The sequence below is a fragment of the Leuciscus leuciscus genome (genome assembly GCF_965113295.1).
Source record: "Leuciscus leuciscus genome assembly, chromosome: 22".
Classification (NCBI taxonomy): Eukaryota; Metazoa; Chordata; class Actinopteri; order Cypriniformes; family Leuciscidae; genus Leuciscus; species Leuciscus leuciscus.
Genome location: NC_138746.1, coordinates 31173916 through 31191264, shown reverse-complemented (window position 1 = coordinate 31191264; position 17349 = coordinate 31173916). Strand labels below are relative to the sequence as shown.

The 17349-nt window shown below is 38.3% G+C and overlaps 1 protein-coding gene across 1 annotated transcript in view; it reads right to left on the bottom strand.

Annotated features, from left to right (window-relative positions):
- The window catches only part of LOC309486911 (uncharacterized protein), a 65693-nt gene that overhangs the window by 37585 nt on the left and 10759 nt on the right, over nt 1-17349 (bottom strand). The window contains exons 7-16 of the mRNA XM_082154378.1: nt 8772-8993; nt 7002-7139; nt 6797-6886; nt 6556-6678; nt 4976-5206; nt 3495-3632; nt 3167-3271; nt 2475-2569; nt 1135-1861; nt 601-1047 (exon numbers count right to left, since the gene is read on the bottom strand). Of these exons, the coding sequence (XP_082010504.1) occupies nt 601-1047; nt 1135-1861; nt 2475-2569; nt 3167-3271; nt 3495-3632; nt 4976-5206; nt 6556-6678; nt 6797-6886; nt 7002-7139; nt 8772-8993 (2316 nt within the window). The remainder of the gene's footprint in view (nt 1-600; nt 1048-1134; nt 1862-2474; nt 2570-3166; nt 3272-3494; nt 3633-4975; nt 5207-6555; nt 6679-6796; nt 6887-7001; nt 7140-8771; nt 8994-17349) is intronic.

Sequence of the window (17349 nt, the reverse complement as noted above, 5' to 3'; positions counted from 1 at the left end):
GTTTCACAAATTACACTGTAGTGACATGTAGCTTTTCCTTAAAACATTGTGCTCATTTTGGCTTTGAATAGCGCTTTTCCACCATTGAGCCAAAGGGTTACTGTTGATGAATCACACCAGTTTCCACTGTGGTGTACGTGACCTGTCGTGGTTTTGCACATCACTAACGCTTTTCCACCAACACAGTTTTCCTGTAAAGAGTACAGTTGGCTAAACGTGTGGAAATGCTGCTGGTACCCAACTCATCATGCTCAGAACTGTTCAGCCAGATGGTGGAAAAGCGCTTCATAAGTATTTTTCATAGCACTGCTGGGACATCCAGCTAAAACCAGCTTCAGATGGTAGTTGGTTTGATATGGTTTCTAGATGGTCAAAAGCAGTCATTTTATGATCAATCAGATGGGACTGTAAAATGGTCACAACGTAGAATACCATCTTGGCCAAAATCAGGCCCGATAGACCACCATAGCTGGTGGGGCGCATAACCTGGTAAACAGCCAGTAAATACTCAGCTACCATGTTTTAAAAAACCTTCACCATCGCAAGCTGGTTTTTCCACCAAGGAGTGCTTAATCTTTATATCCTTTACAATGAACAAACCTGAGAGCTGAGAATCTCTGAGCGTTTCTTCAAAATTGACTTTTTCGGTTGAACATGAGGTTTCGTTTCAGAGCTCCACAAGTTCCCTTTAGACATTACAAATGTGTCATCTGTGTGCGATTCAAACTCATATTCTGCTTCCATTTCAGGCACTTCCCGACCAACCTTGACCTTCTGTTCCAAGGCATATATCGCTCTTTTGCGTGCTATTGACTCACTGAGTTCATCCAATTGCTTCTTCTTTCTCACCAATTCTGGATCCTCAACCTGAGGTAAAGATAGCTTCTCAGGCCACGCACTGGTCAAAGTCCTCTCAGAATTACTTTCAAATGTAGAGCAGCCATGTGTATTTGAGCCAAAAGCACTAGTCTGTTGATGGTATCCCATTTGCCTCTCTTGACTCTCACTCTTTAAAAATGGAGCAGTAGTTTCCTTGCTTGCAGAAGCCTTAAAGAATAAGAGACAGTGATATGTTTCATATGCAATAGAAAATAAGATACAAAACGAAAGCCAGGAGCCCAATTAAAAACAAACCTGAGATTGATGATCAGTCTGAGGCTCAGACTGTTTCTTCAAGATGGACTTCACTGGTTTTAGGTCAGGCATCCACACGTTTTCACGATGCACATGTTGATAATCAAATGTTGTAACTCCAGTTTTTCCATCTATCTCAAGGTCAGGTTCAATTTTTTTTGCATTTTGCTCCATAGCAACAATAGCTTTCTTACGTGCAATCATTTCATTGAGTTCCATTAGCTCTCTCTTTTTTCTCAATAATTCATCATCTACATTATTAGGGCTTTTAGCTCCGTTTTTGTTGCTTGAATCTTTACTACTGCTTTGTTTTGCATAGCGATCATATCTGTCGGGTGGGCTGCGGCTTCTCTTCCTGGAACTTTGGGTGCCTCTTTCTCTTTCTCTGCTTCTGCTGCGACTGCAACTCCGTCGGCGCTCTTTGCTACGACTGCGTTTGTGTCTGTATCGACTGTCCCTCCTGTCATGGCTAGAACTTCGGTATCTGTTGTAGTAGCTCCTGCTTCGGTCTCGGCTCCGGCTTCTGCTGCGACTATATCTGCGTCTGCCACTTTCTCTGCTTCTGCTCCTGCTTCGACTATACCTACGTCGACTATTTTCCCTGCTTCTGCTCCGCACTCTATCACCTTTAGCTGTGGTCCTCTCTTGTTTAATTTCACTTTCCTTCTTCAGATCTTTTACAGATGACAAAGATGGTGGTGCCTTGTCTTTTCCCTTGTTTGGCTTGCTAAAGATCAAGAAATTGTCAACACACATCGCATTAAAATGTATTAAATGTTACAACAATGTTTAAAAAAATAAATAAAACAACTGTGAAAAGTGAAGATCTACAATGGAAAACCTTAAATATACATACTATATGAATAAGTAGCAAAATTAATTTTAATAAATATTCAAGTATTCAAAACGAGTATGACAAGCCTTTGAATCAAATGCTTAAAACAACATTTTTCATTGGAAAGACTCACTAAGATGTAAACTACATATACATAAGTAACTATTATTACCATTATGTGAAATATCTATATTATCTATTTTCCATGTGCTTGACAACACATTCAATTTTAGCAATTTTTTTTTAAACTAATTAATTATTTTATGTTAGACATGCTGTATTTTGTATTCAAGAAAGCAAACAATTGAAGATAAAATACTTTTTTTGGAGCACATTTTTTGCATTGTGACCAAACATTTCACTTCCACCCATATATGACAAAAAGGAGATTTATTGTTTTACTGTCAGACTTACTGTTAATGTCATTACGTTCCAATGAAGTACTACTTCAGAACATCTACACACGCATGGGCTAAACTGACCTACTTACTCATGATTTACTTACTCTACATCCATTGATTCACTGCTTTTGTCCTCTGTTTTGACCTCTTCCTTGATATACTCTTTTGGATCCTTCAGCAATTTGATGGTCATTTTCTTCTGCAGGCAGCCAAGCAAATGCGGTATAACTCACATTTAGGGATCAACTAAACCACGTAAAATTACGAAACTGATAAACTCTTTATTGTATAAACTAGGGGTTGCACTGACTAGTCGATTAGGTCTGATAGAAGTAGCATGCATAGGGATCTTTGCCAACTAATAGTGGATCTATCACTTGAGTTTAGCTTATTTCATACATGGTGACAGCAAGAGGAACATTCCCCTTTCCTCAAACTTTGTCCCAGTGTTGTTACATATCATTCATTTGGGATAGTAACCTGTCACGGACAGATATATTCAGAATCAAGCAAAAGATGAAAATTCATAAAGCACCAAAGAACCAAACATATGAGATGGTCTTTGTTCATTTAAAAGCCCAAATTCTTGAAAACTACACTGAAGTTAATCAAATGTTACACAGAGGCTAACCGAAACTAAGCAAGAGGGATATGTATTTGTCCACTGATGCTGCACAGTGTATTGGGATTCATTAGGTATTGACCCTCTATCAAATTGTTTGGATGACTAGTAAATCAAGTAGTTGTGCAAGCCCTAGTATATAAATCTTACAACAAAAAAACTGAAGTACTGCACCTTCTCTTTTACCCCAAAGGCCTCTAATTTTGGTGCCGATGTGAAGACACTTTCATTCAGCCTTCTGATTCTAACAGCGTGTTTTCCCCCTTCAGCTGCTTCATTCTTCAAATAGTATAGTAATTACATCAAAAAGCTGGATTGACAGATCAGTATCCAAAATATATCCTTTACTTTGCCAGCAAAAGCCAGAACTACAGTAACAAAATACTGGGCAGGAAAAAATTTAGCAGTTACAAAAGGTTATTGAACAAATTGTGATACTGTAGTAACACGGTAATAATGTAATGCAACAGGGATCGTGATGTTTCATCGGCTGAGAACTTACCGGTACTAACGTAAATTCAACCTTCTCAGCCAAAGTGATTTTGGTGTCCTCCATAACCTCACTTATATCAAAAAATAGCTGCGGGTCCTGTTGTGTCTTGATGAACCCAAAATTATCATCCAGCTTGACAACAAGCCCCTATTAGATGGAAGCACGGCATAAGCAAAAATAAAGATCATATTTTAAAGATTAGCACTGGTAAAACACAGCACCTGTTCCTCACTGGTTCTGGTTCTTCTGCAAATGCTAAAATGTAGGGATGCACCAAAATTAAAAAACAAAAATGCCATAAACCTGCCATTTTTGGTTTTCTGGTGAAAAAGAAAATGGGCCAAAATAGTCGCCAAAAATATGAACAATAATCATTACTTTCACAGATGACATGGAGAGATGAGTAACGTGCACAAGAAATTATGCAGGTTTCATTGGACGACGTAAATGCCAGCTGATGATGGCATTTTTCCTGAAAAAGCTCATGTTTACATTCTGTGACCTGATGGAGTTTGGGTTCTTTCCCACTGTCGCCTGTGGCTTGCTTAGTTGGGGACACTTAATATTCAACAATATTATTGATCTGCCTGTACTGACACTATTGGATGAGAACTGAAATGAGCTGGACGATGACATCACTGATTTCTGCAGAACTGCTTTGTAGATTAAATTAATTAATTTAATAATTGATCTTGACAACGGAACTGAATCAACACTGATCTGACTTCAGCTGAACAATTACACTATTTTCTTTTAGAGCTGCTGTACATGTGCGAGGCTCTGTACTTTGTTGTTATTCCATCTTCTACGTTTTTTTTTTTGGTTCATGAAGCAACAGCCCGGGCCAGTGTTGACACCTTGAGGACATACTAATTAGCACCAAAAAAAAATGAAACGTACATGTGCAAGCTGTAAAAAAATAAAAAATAAATAAAAATAAAAATCGGGCTGTGCACAGAAAGAACACTGTACGCACACACCCTAGCGCACGCATAAAAACCGAAGTGTACTTTGGGCTTTACTATAATGCAGTGGTTCTTAACCAGGGGGCATCAGCAAACTGATGGTCAGCAGAAATATATGACCTAATATTGGGAAGCCTTTGAATATCATGTTGGACAATGTGGGGCTTTCAAATCAAAAAGGTTGAGAACCACTGCTATAATAGCTTAAAAAATAATTATATCTTTCGTAGAACTGATAGTTACTCCAAGCAAAGCTTAGTTAAAGTTATGATCTTAATTTTGGTGCATTCCCTACACTCTTGTTTGCTATCAATCACTGACATTTCTTTGCCTATAACTATAATGTCCTATTATTATGACCAATGGTGCAACAGTGCTACTTTCATCTTTGACAGCTAGATGCACCATGCTAACCTAAGACCAAGACCCTCTTGTGTCTTCTTCAAAACAACTATTGTATTGTATAGACTCAACATCTTATGCGAACGGGCCAAATCACCATGAAAACAACAGAAAAACACTCACTATCTTTCGCTGCTCTTCAGAGTCTGTCTGGAAAGTTTCTGGCAGGATCTCTACATTGATAGCCCACTCCTCCTTGGTTACGCTGTTGGTGGAAATGTTGAACTGGACCTTGTCACCGATCATCATGGTGGCCTTTGTGATCACGTCACCTGATCTAAAAGATAACCGTTTCTCAGTGCCCTCCACTGTGGAGACCAGAAGACCCAAAGTGGGCTCTTGCTTGTCCATCTGCTAAAAAGAAAGAAAAGAAATAATTGGAACACAATGGCTATAATTTTTTTATTTTTTTTACTCAAAAGATGACATTAAAACCCTTCCACACTTGTTCTATAAATAATTATGATTCATGCATCTTTTCAATGCAACCTGCAGAGCACAAGGGGACTTTCCAAAAAACCCTCTTATGTTCTCACTAGGGTGACAAACAGCATGTTTTTTTAACATGCATTTCTGGAAGCCCAAATTTTTTTTATAAAACTCTACAGCTTATTGTACAGTAAATATACTTTTTCTTTGTGTATTCAATCAATACCACTGATTTTACATTAGTCTAAGCATGATTATTCTGTTAACTTTGCATTAAGTAAAGAGATTACAGCTTTGTAGCACGCATCCTAAATCACAATGAGCTTTGTGCTTTATTACTTCTGATATGAAACCAAGTCTCAGCTTTCAAATTCTGTCAATTTCAAACAATAAATACCATTCTGGCACTCTTTAATGTGGCGCGACAGATCGCAGCCAAGCAAAGCACCGGCGCTTTACTACTAGTTACAGCAGGATATAAATATGAATGAACAACGGTAGGTATGTTGAAAGATCCGTATGTCTCATGTAATCTGTCAATCATTGTTTCAACAGCGGAGAGAAGTCAATAAAATAGCTTTTAAACAATGGCATGTAATGTTTCATTTACCTCAGAAAAGCCATTAAATGTCCATAAACTCAGCTAGAAAAATTAACTCTAGAGAGGAGCATTTTGCTAAACTGTATTTTTACCAAACCTGTACTTCAATATGTATGTTTGAATAAATCTGTAAGCTAATGATGGGGAGTCGACTCTAAACACAGAAACAACTTTGTCACATACTGTACATTTATGTACGTCGGACGGTTCACGCCTCGCCGTCGTCCATTAATACCTGACAATGGACCCCTCGTCGGGCATTAACCCATACGTAGTGCCAACCCTAACCTGTATCCTGATCATAGACAAATAAATCGTGTTTGTTTTTTTACCTTTGAATGGCCTGACTTTAATTTACAGGTGAATTTCCACTACAATATGTAGACGTAGAGCAGAAGATTACTCCAATCTCCAATCAGATGTTCTCAAACAACAACTAGATCTATTTGTGAATGTGGGGCTACAGTACAAATTTCTACCTTACATTACAAACAGAAACATAAATCTGTCACCTATTCATGCAGCTTTAGAGATTTAACGTTTAAAATGTGATTAAATAACATTACAGTCTTACGTTATTCCTTATCTAATTCATACTCCAGAACAAGTATAAACATATCAAGATGCTTCTTCATTTTCTTGTGTTCAGGATGTGGGATTGTGAAAAGCCTACCTCCTTTTCTTGGGTTGGGCTTTTCTTTGGGGCGATTTTGGCAATCGTCCCCTCGTATTTCTCACTGCTTACATCGAAGGAGCCTGACTCTTTAGAACCAGCCTCCATGGTCACAGGCTTCCACTGCAGATAGAGATGTGATTTAGAAGAAAGTTAAAGTTTTAATGAGCACAAAAATTTATAAAGTTACCTACAACAGGACAACTATGAATGAACAAGTCCTTTTGTTAGTCTAAACTACCTTGTCTTCACTGCCTTTTGCTTGTTGATTAAAGGTCACAGAGCCCTCAGGCAGCTTTTTGAGTCTGGTGGCCTTCTTGGTGTCATTCACCTTCAACACACAGCATTTGTTATGAAGCTTCAAATACAATCAATCAACAACAAAGCCAAAGATACAGAGTTGTACTGGTGAAAAAAAAAAAAAAGAGCCTAATAATTTTACTCACAGTCAAAACAGTGAGCTCCACTTCATCCATGACATTCAACTCATCATCTGATAAATGGTCAGCCGCAGAAGCCGTCAGGTTATCATGTTTCTCTGTCATGATGGTCAGGGTTCCTTCGCTCTTGCTCATGATCACACCCTGTGATAAAATAATAATAAATATATTATGTTTTCAGAAGAAAAGTAGTGCTTGTCTGTGCAAAATCCAGGGTAGGGTGTTCTAGGTGTTAACCAGGCTGACACCAAAGTCTCTTTAATACTGTGGCATCTAGATATGCCTTGGGTCTCTCCTTCAAAGTAAAAATACATTAAATCACATTTTGCCCATTCTCTGCTAGGCTAAAATGGTAAGCCTGACCCATTTAGAAAAGTAAAATCACACACACGTCCTCAAGCCGCATGATTTAGGATAATTCATGTCTAGCACAAAGGTGCAGGATGATACTTGTCCTGTTGGTCAAAACGTTTGGAATATACAGTATATATGCCTTAAAATTCCTTTATAGTATAAGCTCTTTTAATGTTTTTTGAAAAAAACATTATTCATACATACGGTGAAATGGTGCAAAGTTGAATTTTCAGCATCATTACTCTAGTCTTCAGTGTCACATGATCCTTCAGAAATCATTCTAATATGATGATTTGGTGTTAATTTATTATGAATTATCACTGGTGCTCAATTATTAATAATGGTGGTATAATTTTCGGTAGTAAGTCAAGCTTGTGGGTGGCCGTTCTCAGACTGCTGTCACACGAACCAGTTCGTTTCAGAGAATGAATAAATGGAAGATTTGTTTTTTTATCATTATCAATGTTAAAACTATTTTTACTGCTTAATAATTTTGTGGAAACTGTTATAAATTTTTCCAGGATTCTTTGTCCTGGAAAATTCAAAAGAACAGCATTTATTCTGCCATGTTTCCGGTGAGAAGACGAACATGAAGAAGTTAAGCAGTAAGCACTACATCTACTTATAATGTAAACATCCTTTATTGATATAAAAATACCACGAATTGCATAAAAATCACACACAAGTGTACAGGACATCGTCATTCAGAAGGACAGGAATTATGGTCACGTAATATGATTGAAAACTCTAGACTGAACGAGCGCTCACTGAGTTATAACTCACACAAAACCCGGAACAGGAGAGACAGAGCGTGCTTTGAATGCTCTTTCAGCTCATCAGGTTGCAAAACTCAGTGGGAAATTAATAGAATTATATTCTGTGTGACAAAATATTTTTCAATAAATCAATATTTCTCCAAATATGCACACTTGTGGACTAAGAGCCCTAACGGCCACTGTTCAGTGCAGCTGCGTGAACAAATAAACAAAAACCGCAGCAGAAGTGACTGAATATAAGTGCATGTTTTTATTCTATTCAAAATATCATAAGTTACCGACTGATTATTTTGCACTCCTGACATTAATTAAGAAATGAATGTCACTGAAACCTGATAAACAGTGGTCAAATATGGAAGCTGGAGTCTTATATCTTTCTGATACACAGTTTGTCCAGATCAAGTAAGAGTGTGATGATTGAACGTGCAGTGAATGTAAACAACAATCTGGAGCCGCCGGCGCTGCAGGTTCAGGAGTTGAGTAGAACATTTTTAAGAATCTTACAGATACAATGCTCATTTTATTCAAAACAGATTTTTCTGAATAAAATAAAAGGAATGAGCAGTTACAAGCGTACGACGAGCACATACTTCAACAGTTCTAAGACAAACCAAGAAAAAAGGTCTGTGGATGATGGGATACTTACAGTCTCCCTGATTTCTTTGGTGAGCTGAAAAGTGTCTGGTGTTTTTGGTTTGATGTTTGTGGCTCTTTGTTCCTTGGTAATAACATTTGTCAGCAACTGGAACTCCACACGATCATACAGTAGCAGAGTTATATCGGTGTCCGCTTTGCCGAAGGGCAGTTTAATGGGATCGGTGGAGATAATGGTCCTGATGCGGCCAGGATTAGCCTCCTTGACATTGCCCTGATTAAATACATAAACAAAAAGATTTTTAATGCTTCACTTAGTACAACTCTATACAACAGGATATTGTTACCAAGACACATAAAGTAGTGGTTCTCAAAGTGTGAGGCAGGTGCACAGGTACTGCAGAAGAAGAACAGAAAACACATTAAAACAGCGTTTAAGTGCGTGAATAGTGGTTGGTTGGCGTTTCGCCTTTATAAGGTGGAACCGAAACTTTCTTCTTCAGACCGTTAACTTTGCACCGACAAAGAGGTTCTCTATCGCGTCGCTATTCCTGCTGTTCCGGTGAGAAGACAAACATGAAGAAGCTGAGCTTGTGAGACGCTGTCAAAAAAGCTCACTGCAGCCACTGATTATCCTGGTCATCCAAAGCATCACTGAAATATTTGTTTATTTAAATTAAAAGTTATGTTCTGACCTATCATTTCCTCTTAATGTAATATTTTTCAATGTTTCAATGGCTTTACAAAGTTAAACTATTGCAGGTGTTTTTCATTGCAGGTTTTTCAATAAAAATAATCTTTCAGTTTTTACAATTTTGTGTGAAATTATTTGTGAGAGGTGGGGTGGGGCTTGGGGGGCACCATATTTTTGAAAGGTTTAAAAGGGGACGTGTCCAAAAACGTTTAAGAACCACTGCATTAAAAGATAATCTCCACCACAGACTCATCAATGTGCTACATTACATACAAAAATTAAGCAGAGAGAAAGATCTCCCAAGCCTGACTTCTGTACATCTGCCCCATTAGAAAGGTAGGGGTGATCAGATTCGCAAGTGAAGCCACCCACCACAGTTTGTGATGTTTAGGTGCAGGTAAACATGAAATTGATATCAAAATAATAAAACAGCATAGAACAAAATGGTTAGTGACTAGTTTTCCAGAGCTGACTATCTGAAGCTTACAGACCACGCCTCGGAATCACAAATGTGTTTCAGTAATTTAATTGTTATGCTATTTAAAGAGTTTGTTCACTCAAAAATGTAATTTCTGTCATCAATTACTCACCCATGTCATTTAAAACCTATTGAGACTTTTGTTGATCTACGAAACACAAAAGAAGATATTTTTAATGAAATCTGAGAGATTTCTGTCTCTCCACTGAAAGGGAATAAAAGCCTAAATTAAATCTGTCTCTTCAGACAAATTGGATTAAACTGCTCAATTGATATGGATTTATCTTCCAATCTCTTTTGGCGTTTTGGGTGAATAGACTTTCAATGGAGGGACAAACTATATATGAAGATGAAACTATCCTCATTTGTGTTTCGAAGATTAACAAAAATCTTAAAGGGTTTGTACTGACTTGAGGCTCATGAATATTAATTAGACAGGCCAAAATCGACCTGTTCTTGGCAGAGCTCCTGAGAAAGGAGCAGTAAAAATATATTGAAATGTTTTTTGGTACTTATACTGCAAATATGTATTCTTAAGGACATCAAAACCTAAAATAAAACTCCAGAAAGGTGTACAATATGGGACCTTTAAAGGTAGGGTAGGTAATCCGGTTACGAAACACTTTTTTTTATACTGGGTGAAATGGTCCTTCCATCCTGATAGTAGTCAATACATTATGTGTTTAGAAAAAGGAATGAAAAAAATCAGACCTCTATAGCAGCTGCAGGACAGTAAAAACTCTGACCAATCACTGCCATTCGGTGCGAATGTAAAGAACCAATCAGATGCCTTCATGTCTCGTGCCCGCCCCGAGCCCCACTGCGCGCGCTGCCCGGCGTGCACTCATCACATGTCACCGTTCCCGGAAATATTCAGCTCAAAGCACCTGTCTATGCAGTCAGCGAAGGCAAACAAGGCAAAAACTACTTCCTCGGACCCTGCCCGCGCTCTTGAACGACCTCCTCTGCTTCGCCCTCAACCCCGGACCTGTCCTCGAACCGACGATGCGGTACTTGTCTCCGGACTCGGAGTGTACGTTAGTCTTCATTAGAGTCAACAATGTTTTCATCATGGAAACTCTTACATGCAAAACACCGTATATGTTATGAATCTTACACGAAATTCATCTTCATCACAGTGTAACTGATGGTAATGGAAAAACGTGTATCAATGCAACCTGTTTTTAGTTTTGCCTTATAAATATAGCTCGTTACCGAATGAAACTTTACCATTATCGATAAGCTAGCTTGATAGTGAGTACTAAAAGAAATCTTATTTGTTTATATTCATAGTGATAAAGTTAGGTATTTTATTACATGTGATTCTGACATTCTCGAGGTCGGCGTTACGTCACAAATCACGTGACCTGCATAGCAACCATGTTTGAAGGGTAAAACAAACCGAAGGCAAAGCCCGAGGCAAATCACAAAGGTATCTATTCACAGACGTTTTGCTGTGGATTATGTCAGTTATGGATACTAACGGACTACTTTGTATCAATAATGAATGATATATGTGTATGCGAATGTATGTCGGTGGTGAGAAGTGAATGTAATAAAACACTCATGTAAAGCGCTTTGTGACTAACGTTAGCTACATATCAGTGAAAGGCGCTAACGTTATATGAATACAGACCTTCTTCTATTACATAATGTCTTATCAGTATATAGACAGACCAGGTACCACAGGATGGTACCATTTTGGTACCATTACCATTTTTGTAGCAGTTAACCTCCCAAGTAGCCTACTAGTTTTTCAAATTTGTCATTAGAAATCAACATGTATTTTATATGGGGGACAACATTCTATTTCACGAGGTGCTAGTAAGTTAGCAATTGTTGTAAACGACCTCATTGCAATATGGAATCCTTTAATTTTTTAACAGCTCAGCATCTGCAGGTACTGTGTTACTGCAGTGTAACGTTAGAATAAGAGCAAGAAACACCATTTGCTATGCTTTTCCTCCGGACTATATGTTTGAATTTTTTTAGCTTTTAATTTCAAGTGTTGTGTCGAAAATAAATTCAGATCATGTTTGGTCATTGAGCTAGGTGCAAACTAGATGCATGTTGATCTTTTGCGTCACACTCCAGTTTGATGTTTCTCTCTCCTTTCTGGCTCAGTTGCCTCGCTAGGAATCAAATAAAAGGAGAAGTCACTCCATTTTACGCTGTTGTTGGTGCATCCAACAACACAACAGTTTTTCGGCATGATTTGCCACCAAAGGAAAAGAGCTCGGCGCTCGTTTGTCTTCCGCTTCGTGTTGCTATGCGCGCGCAGTGGATTATGGGAGTAAAAGTCCCGGATGTCCGACCTCGAGAATGATGTCACTGTATGTTCTGCGCTCCTTCCTCTCCACTCGTCTCAGGTAATAAATGCATCTTGTTCCAGCCTGAGCGTTTGGCGTCGCGCATTCATGTGTTTTGGGGGCGTGGCTTTGGAAGGAGCTCAGAAGGGAGGGGGTGGAGTGAATGGAAATAATGAGCTGTGTTTATTGCAGATTAAAAGGTCTACAGTCACTCGATTTTTATATTTTCTTTTTCAGAGTACTTACATTTTAATTATGTATTGGTATATAAAGAGTTTAAACAAATTTGGAATGTTTTTTTTTTAGAAAAATGATTACCTACCCTACCTTTAAGTATGGTGTATGTCGTCATGGACAGATGTAACAATATGATAAATGATAAATTAAATTACATTTAAACTAGTAACATTTCTTAAACTATAACAACCCTAGTGTGCACACGTCTATCTGGCCTTGATGGACCTCCAGTGCATGTTCAAGAACTGAAACCTTCAGACATTCTCAATCCTTCTCTTATCTAACTCACCAAGGCCAGCAGCTGTCACCCACACACAAGCGGGAAAAAAAACTCGTTCATTTATGTTTAATACATAATCATGTTAATACAAGGTTAAAAAAGATTGTATATGAGGTGATGATAGTTGATATGAGTAATGCTTGAATATGTGCATTGATGAATGTATTTGCTGAAGTCATTTTGTCCCTGAAGTTGTTGTGATAGTGGGTCGAGACAGCTGTGTTCCCTCTCACCGTTTCTGCTTATCACTCAAGGTCGACACACACACACACACACACACACACACACACACACACACACACACACACACACACACACACACACACACACACACACACACACACACACACACACACACACACACACACACACCTGCAGAACTCCCTCAACACTCTATCTCTTCCTCCCCTGAAAAGCTCTCATATTTCTATCCTCTGTACACAAGTGGATTAATATTGAATAGTGAGATTAGAACCCCGTATCAAATAGCTTGACAAGCTGTTTTTCTTTCCTACCTTAACTGAACGTTGAGTAGGGACATACTCACTCTAGAGAGCATCAGAAAAAAAACTTTAATTTGATAGATCTACCTGTACTAGCAATGTAATCGATGGTTGTTAAAATGAACAATCAATTAATCATTAACTTTTTGAATCTTAAAGGAACACTTCGACTTTTTGGGACTTTAGCTTATTCACCGTATCCCCCAGAGTTAGATAAGTCCATACATACCTTTTTCATCTCCGTGCGTGCTGTGAGTCTGTTTGACGCACCCACCGCTAGCCTAGCACAAAGACTGGATGTAAATGGCTACAGCTAGCATACTAATCCCAATAAGTGACAAAATAACGCCAACATTTTCCTATTTACATGTTGTGATTTGTATAGCCACAGTGTGTACAAATAACAAGGTCATATGAGACACAGCCATTTTTTAAACGTTTAAAAACTGGGAACTATTTTCTCAGAAGGCGAAGCACTGCTACTTGGGCGGAGTGATTAGCGCAGCACCCGAGAAGCGCCGTGGTGAGGATGAGAGAGTTCGCTCAGAGTTGGAGTAATAGAGTCAGCAATTACTTGATAGTAAATGCAAACATGGGTCTCCTTTTATTTGATTCCTAGCGAGGCAACTGAGCCAGAAAGGAGAGAGAAACATCAAACTGGAGTGTGACGCAAAAGATCAACATGCATCTAGTTTGCACCTAGCTCAATGACCAAACATGATCTGAATTTATTTTCGACACAACACTTGAAATTAAAAGCTAAAAAATTACAATCATGGGTGTTCGCTGTATTGTAAAGAGCTGCAACAATAAACAGGGGAGACCAGGTAATACCATGATGTTTCATAGAATTCCAACCAAAAACGCTGACCTGATGAATCAGTGGCTACTTGCTCTGTATATAGATCCAAACACACCTGTAGACATCATCAAGGACTAACGCGTTTGCTCAGAACATTTCACTGAGGACGACTATTTTGAAAAAATGGAATTTGCCACACGGACCATGAAACGTGTGCTGAAGGATACGGCCATCCCATCGACAGTAAAGACAGGACAAAGTGAATCACCTGCGGCTGCGGTAAGTGTTCCGTTATGTTTTTAGATGACTAGCCTACTGTTACAGTGCCATTAGCTAGATGTAATGTAACCTTAGTGACACTATTACATGAATTATTGACCATGAACTATTTTTTGAGAAACAGTGACCTTGTTTGTGAAATAGTAGGCTACTCCCGTTCTGATTCTCCCCTCGACCTCAGTCTGTTCGGCATCTTGTCTATCAGCTTCCAAAGTTTGTAACTCCTCGTCTGTGTATTCTGGCTCAAAACGACATGGTTCTGGATCTTGGTTTGATACCAAATAAAAATCCTCTGACAATTCTTCAAAGTCATCCATGATCACGAATCACGTTCGCTACTAGCTAGTTAGTCACGTTGGTTTTGTTGAGGGAATGGCGCTTCTCGGGTGCTGCGCTAATCACTCCGCCCAAGTAGCAGTGCTTCGCCTTCTGCGAAAATAGTTCCCAGTATTTAAACGTTTAAAAAATGGCTGTCTCTCATATTACCTTGTTATTTGTACACACTGTGGCTATACAAATCACAACATGTAAATAGGAAAATGTTGGAGTTATTTTGTCACTTATTGGGATTAGTATGCTAGCTGTAGCCATTTACATCCAGTCTTTGTGCTAGGCTAGCGGTGGGTGCGTCAAACAGACTTACAGCACGCACGGAGATAAAAAAGGTATTTATGGACTTATCTAACTCTGGGGGATACGGTGAATAAGCTAAACTCCCAAAAAGTCGAAGTGTTCCTTTAAGCAGGGGGAGGGGCGCTACTAAATTGTACATCTGTCTGAATCATTCACCTTTTTGTACCACTTGATGTGTGTATTTAAATGTTTTAAACCTTGTACGATATGATCTTGTAGTTTCAACCAGTAAAGTTCATAATAGTTCAGCGGGAACGTGCAGTGTAGGTCTTAGCAAGAATAGCCTACAGGTACATCTCTACAGCAACGGATTTCAGCTTCAGGTCGGGTCAAACGATCTCGGGCACTACAGGCCGGGTTCAGGCTTCAGTTTAAAGCAGAGCATATATAACAATAGTATGATGACCGATTTACACGGAGGTTAATATTATTTCTGGCCTGTCTTGTCATATAAATCTACAAAAAACAACTATGGATACATCTATGTCAATCCCTTTTGTCAGGTAGTATTATAATTTAGCCTATATTTCATCAACAACACAAACTCAGCAGCTAACTAGGTTAGTTAGTTTGGTTGCTTACAAATAGCTTACTAGCTCCTAGCTAACGTGACCTTCTCCACCACTTAAGTTGAAACGATTGTCATTTGACAATGCATTTAGTCAATTTGTTAAAGGAACACGCCGACTTTTTGGGACTTTAGCTTATTCACCGTATCCCCCAGAGTTAGATAAGTCCATACATACCCTTCTCATCTCGTGCGTGCCGTAACTCTGTCTGACGCACCCACCGCTAGCCTAGCTTAGCACAAAGACTGGAGGTAAACGGCAATAAGTGACAAGATAACGCCAACATTTTCCTATTTACATGTTGTGATTTGTATAGTCACAGCGTGTACAAATAACAAGGTCACATGAGACACAGCCATCTTCTAACCGTATACATACTGGGAACTATATTCTCAGAAGGCGAAGCGATGAACAAATATGAACTAACAATGAGAAATACATTTGCTACAGTATTTATTCATCTTTGTTAATATTAGTTAATAAAAATACAGCTGTTCATTGTTTGATCATGTTAGTTCTGTAAGAAAAAATTATGTGGACGTCGAAGGTCTCAAAAATGAAGTTTATTACAGCATAGCAGTGGCAAGGTACACGAAGCACCTTGGGTTCACCGGCGTCAGAATGAACCCAGAACATCCAAATCTTAAACCTTTTATCCGGTTCTTAATGTAAATTAAGTTGCTCTTGTTGCAACAGCAGTGGTCTGTATGTTAATGAAGTTGTGACACCCCATTGTCTGAGAAGGTTCTCTGTGTCCCACACCCAGTCCCATTCTATAATTGACTACCATTTGTTCAGGATGTGAACAACCCAAATGCTGAAGAAACAGTATAACTTCACTTTCTTTCATCTCTATGATAATTAAGCCATTTTGGGGATGAGCTCATTCTAAAATATATTTTGGAGTGGAATCTGGGTCGAGGCGGACTACAATTTCTTACAGTTCAGAGTGGATTAATGTTAATAAATCCAAACTTTGATTCTAATAACATATAAGTAAATGTTGAAATTAATATTAACTAAGGTTAATAAATGCTGAAGTATTGTTCATTCTTAGTTCATGTTAACTAAGGTAGTTAACTAATGAACCTTATTGTAAAGTGTTACCAGCAACTAGAGTTATTCAATCAAGAGCAGTGAGTGATTTTCTGTTTTTCTTTTGTTGTTTGTTTCTTATTAATGGCATATATAGCAGTAGGTTGCAGTATGCTGACACTTTAATTCACAGATCTAAATGTACACATGCGATTTCTTCACTTTTTGACATAACCTTGTGTGTATTTGACAGTTTAAGCACAATAACACGTGAAAGAGAACTTAGTTAAATACTCAAGGGACGCTCCGTCTGACATCCAGCTTTCTGTGCGGATGCTTCGGATGTGTGCGCTCAGAAAACCATATATCAGAAGTTTAGACTGATGTGGCTTTAAAACACATGCAGATAATAAACTTTCATGATGATGAAGAACTGCAATGTCACGTGAGCGTGACCGCAATAGAGATGATAATCAAAACTAGGGCTGCACGATATTGGGAAAAAATGACATTGCGATATTTTATTTTTCTGCGATATATATTGCGATGTGAAATTAAATCTAATCTATTTTTTTCTTACAAACAAATATGGGGTAAGCACACTTACATTCTCATTTTAAATATTTTAAACATCAGGGTATTATTTAAATTAGAGTAAATGATTTGTTTGTAACTTTAGGATATGGTTTGAATTGTTAACATTAGTTAATGTATCTAATAACTAACATGAACTTACCATGAGCAATACTTTTGTTACTGTATTTATTAATCTTTGTTTATCTTAGTTTATAAAATACAGCTGTTCATTGTT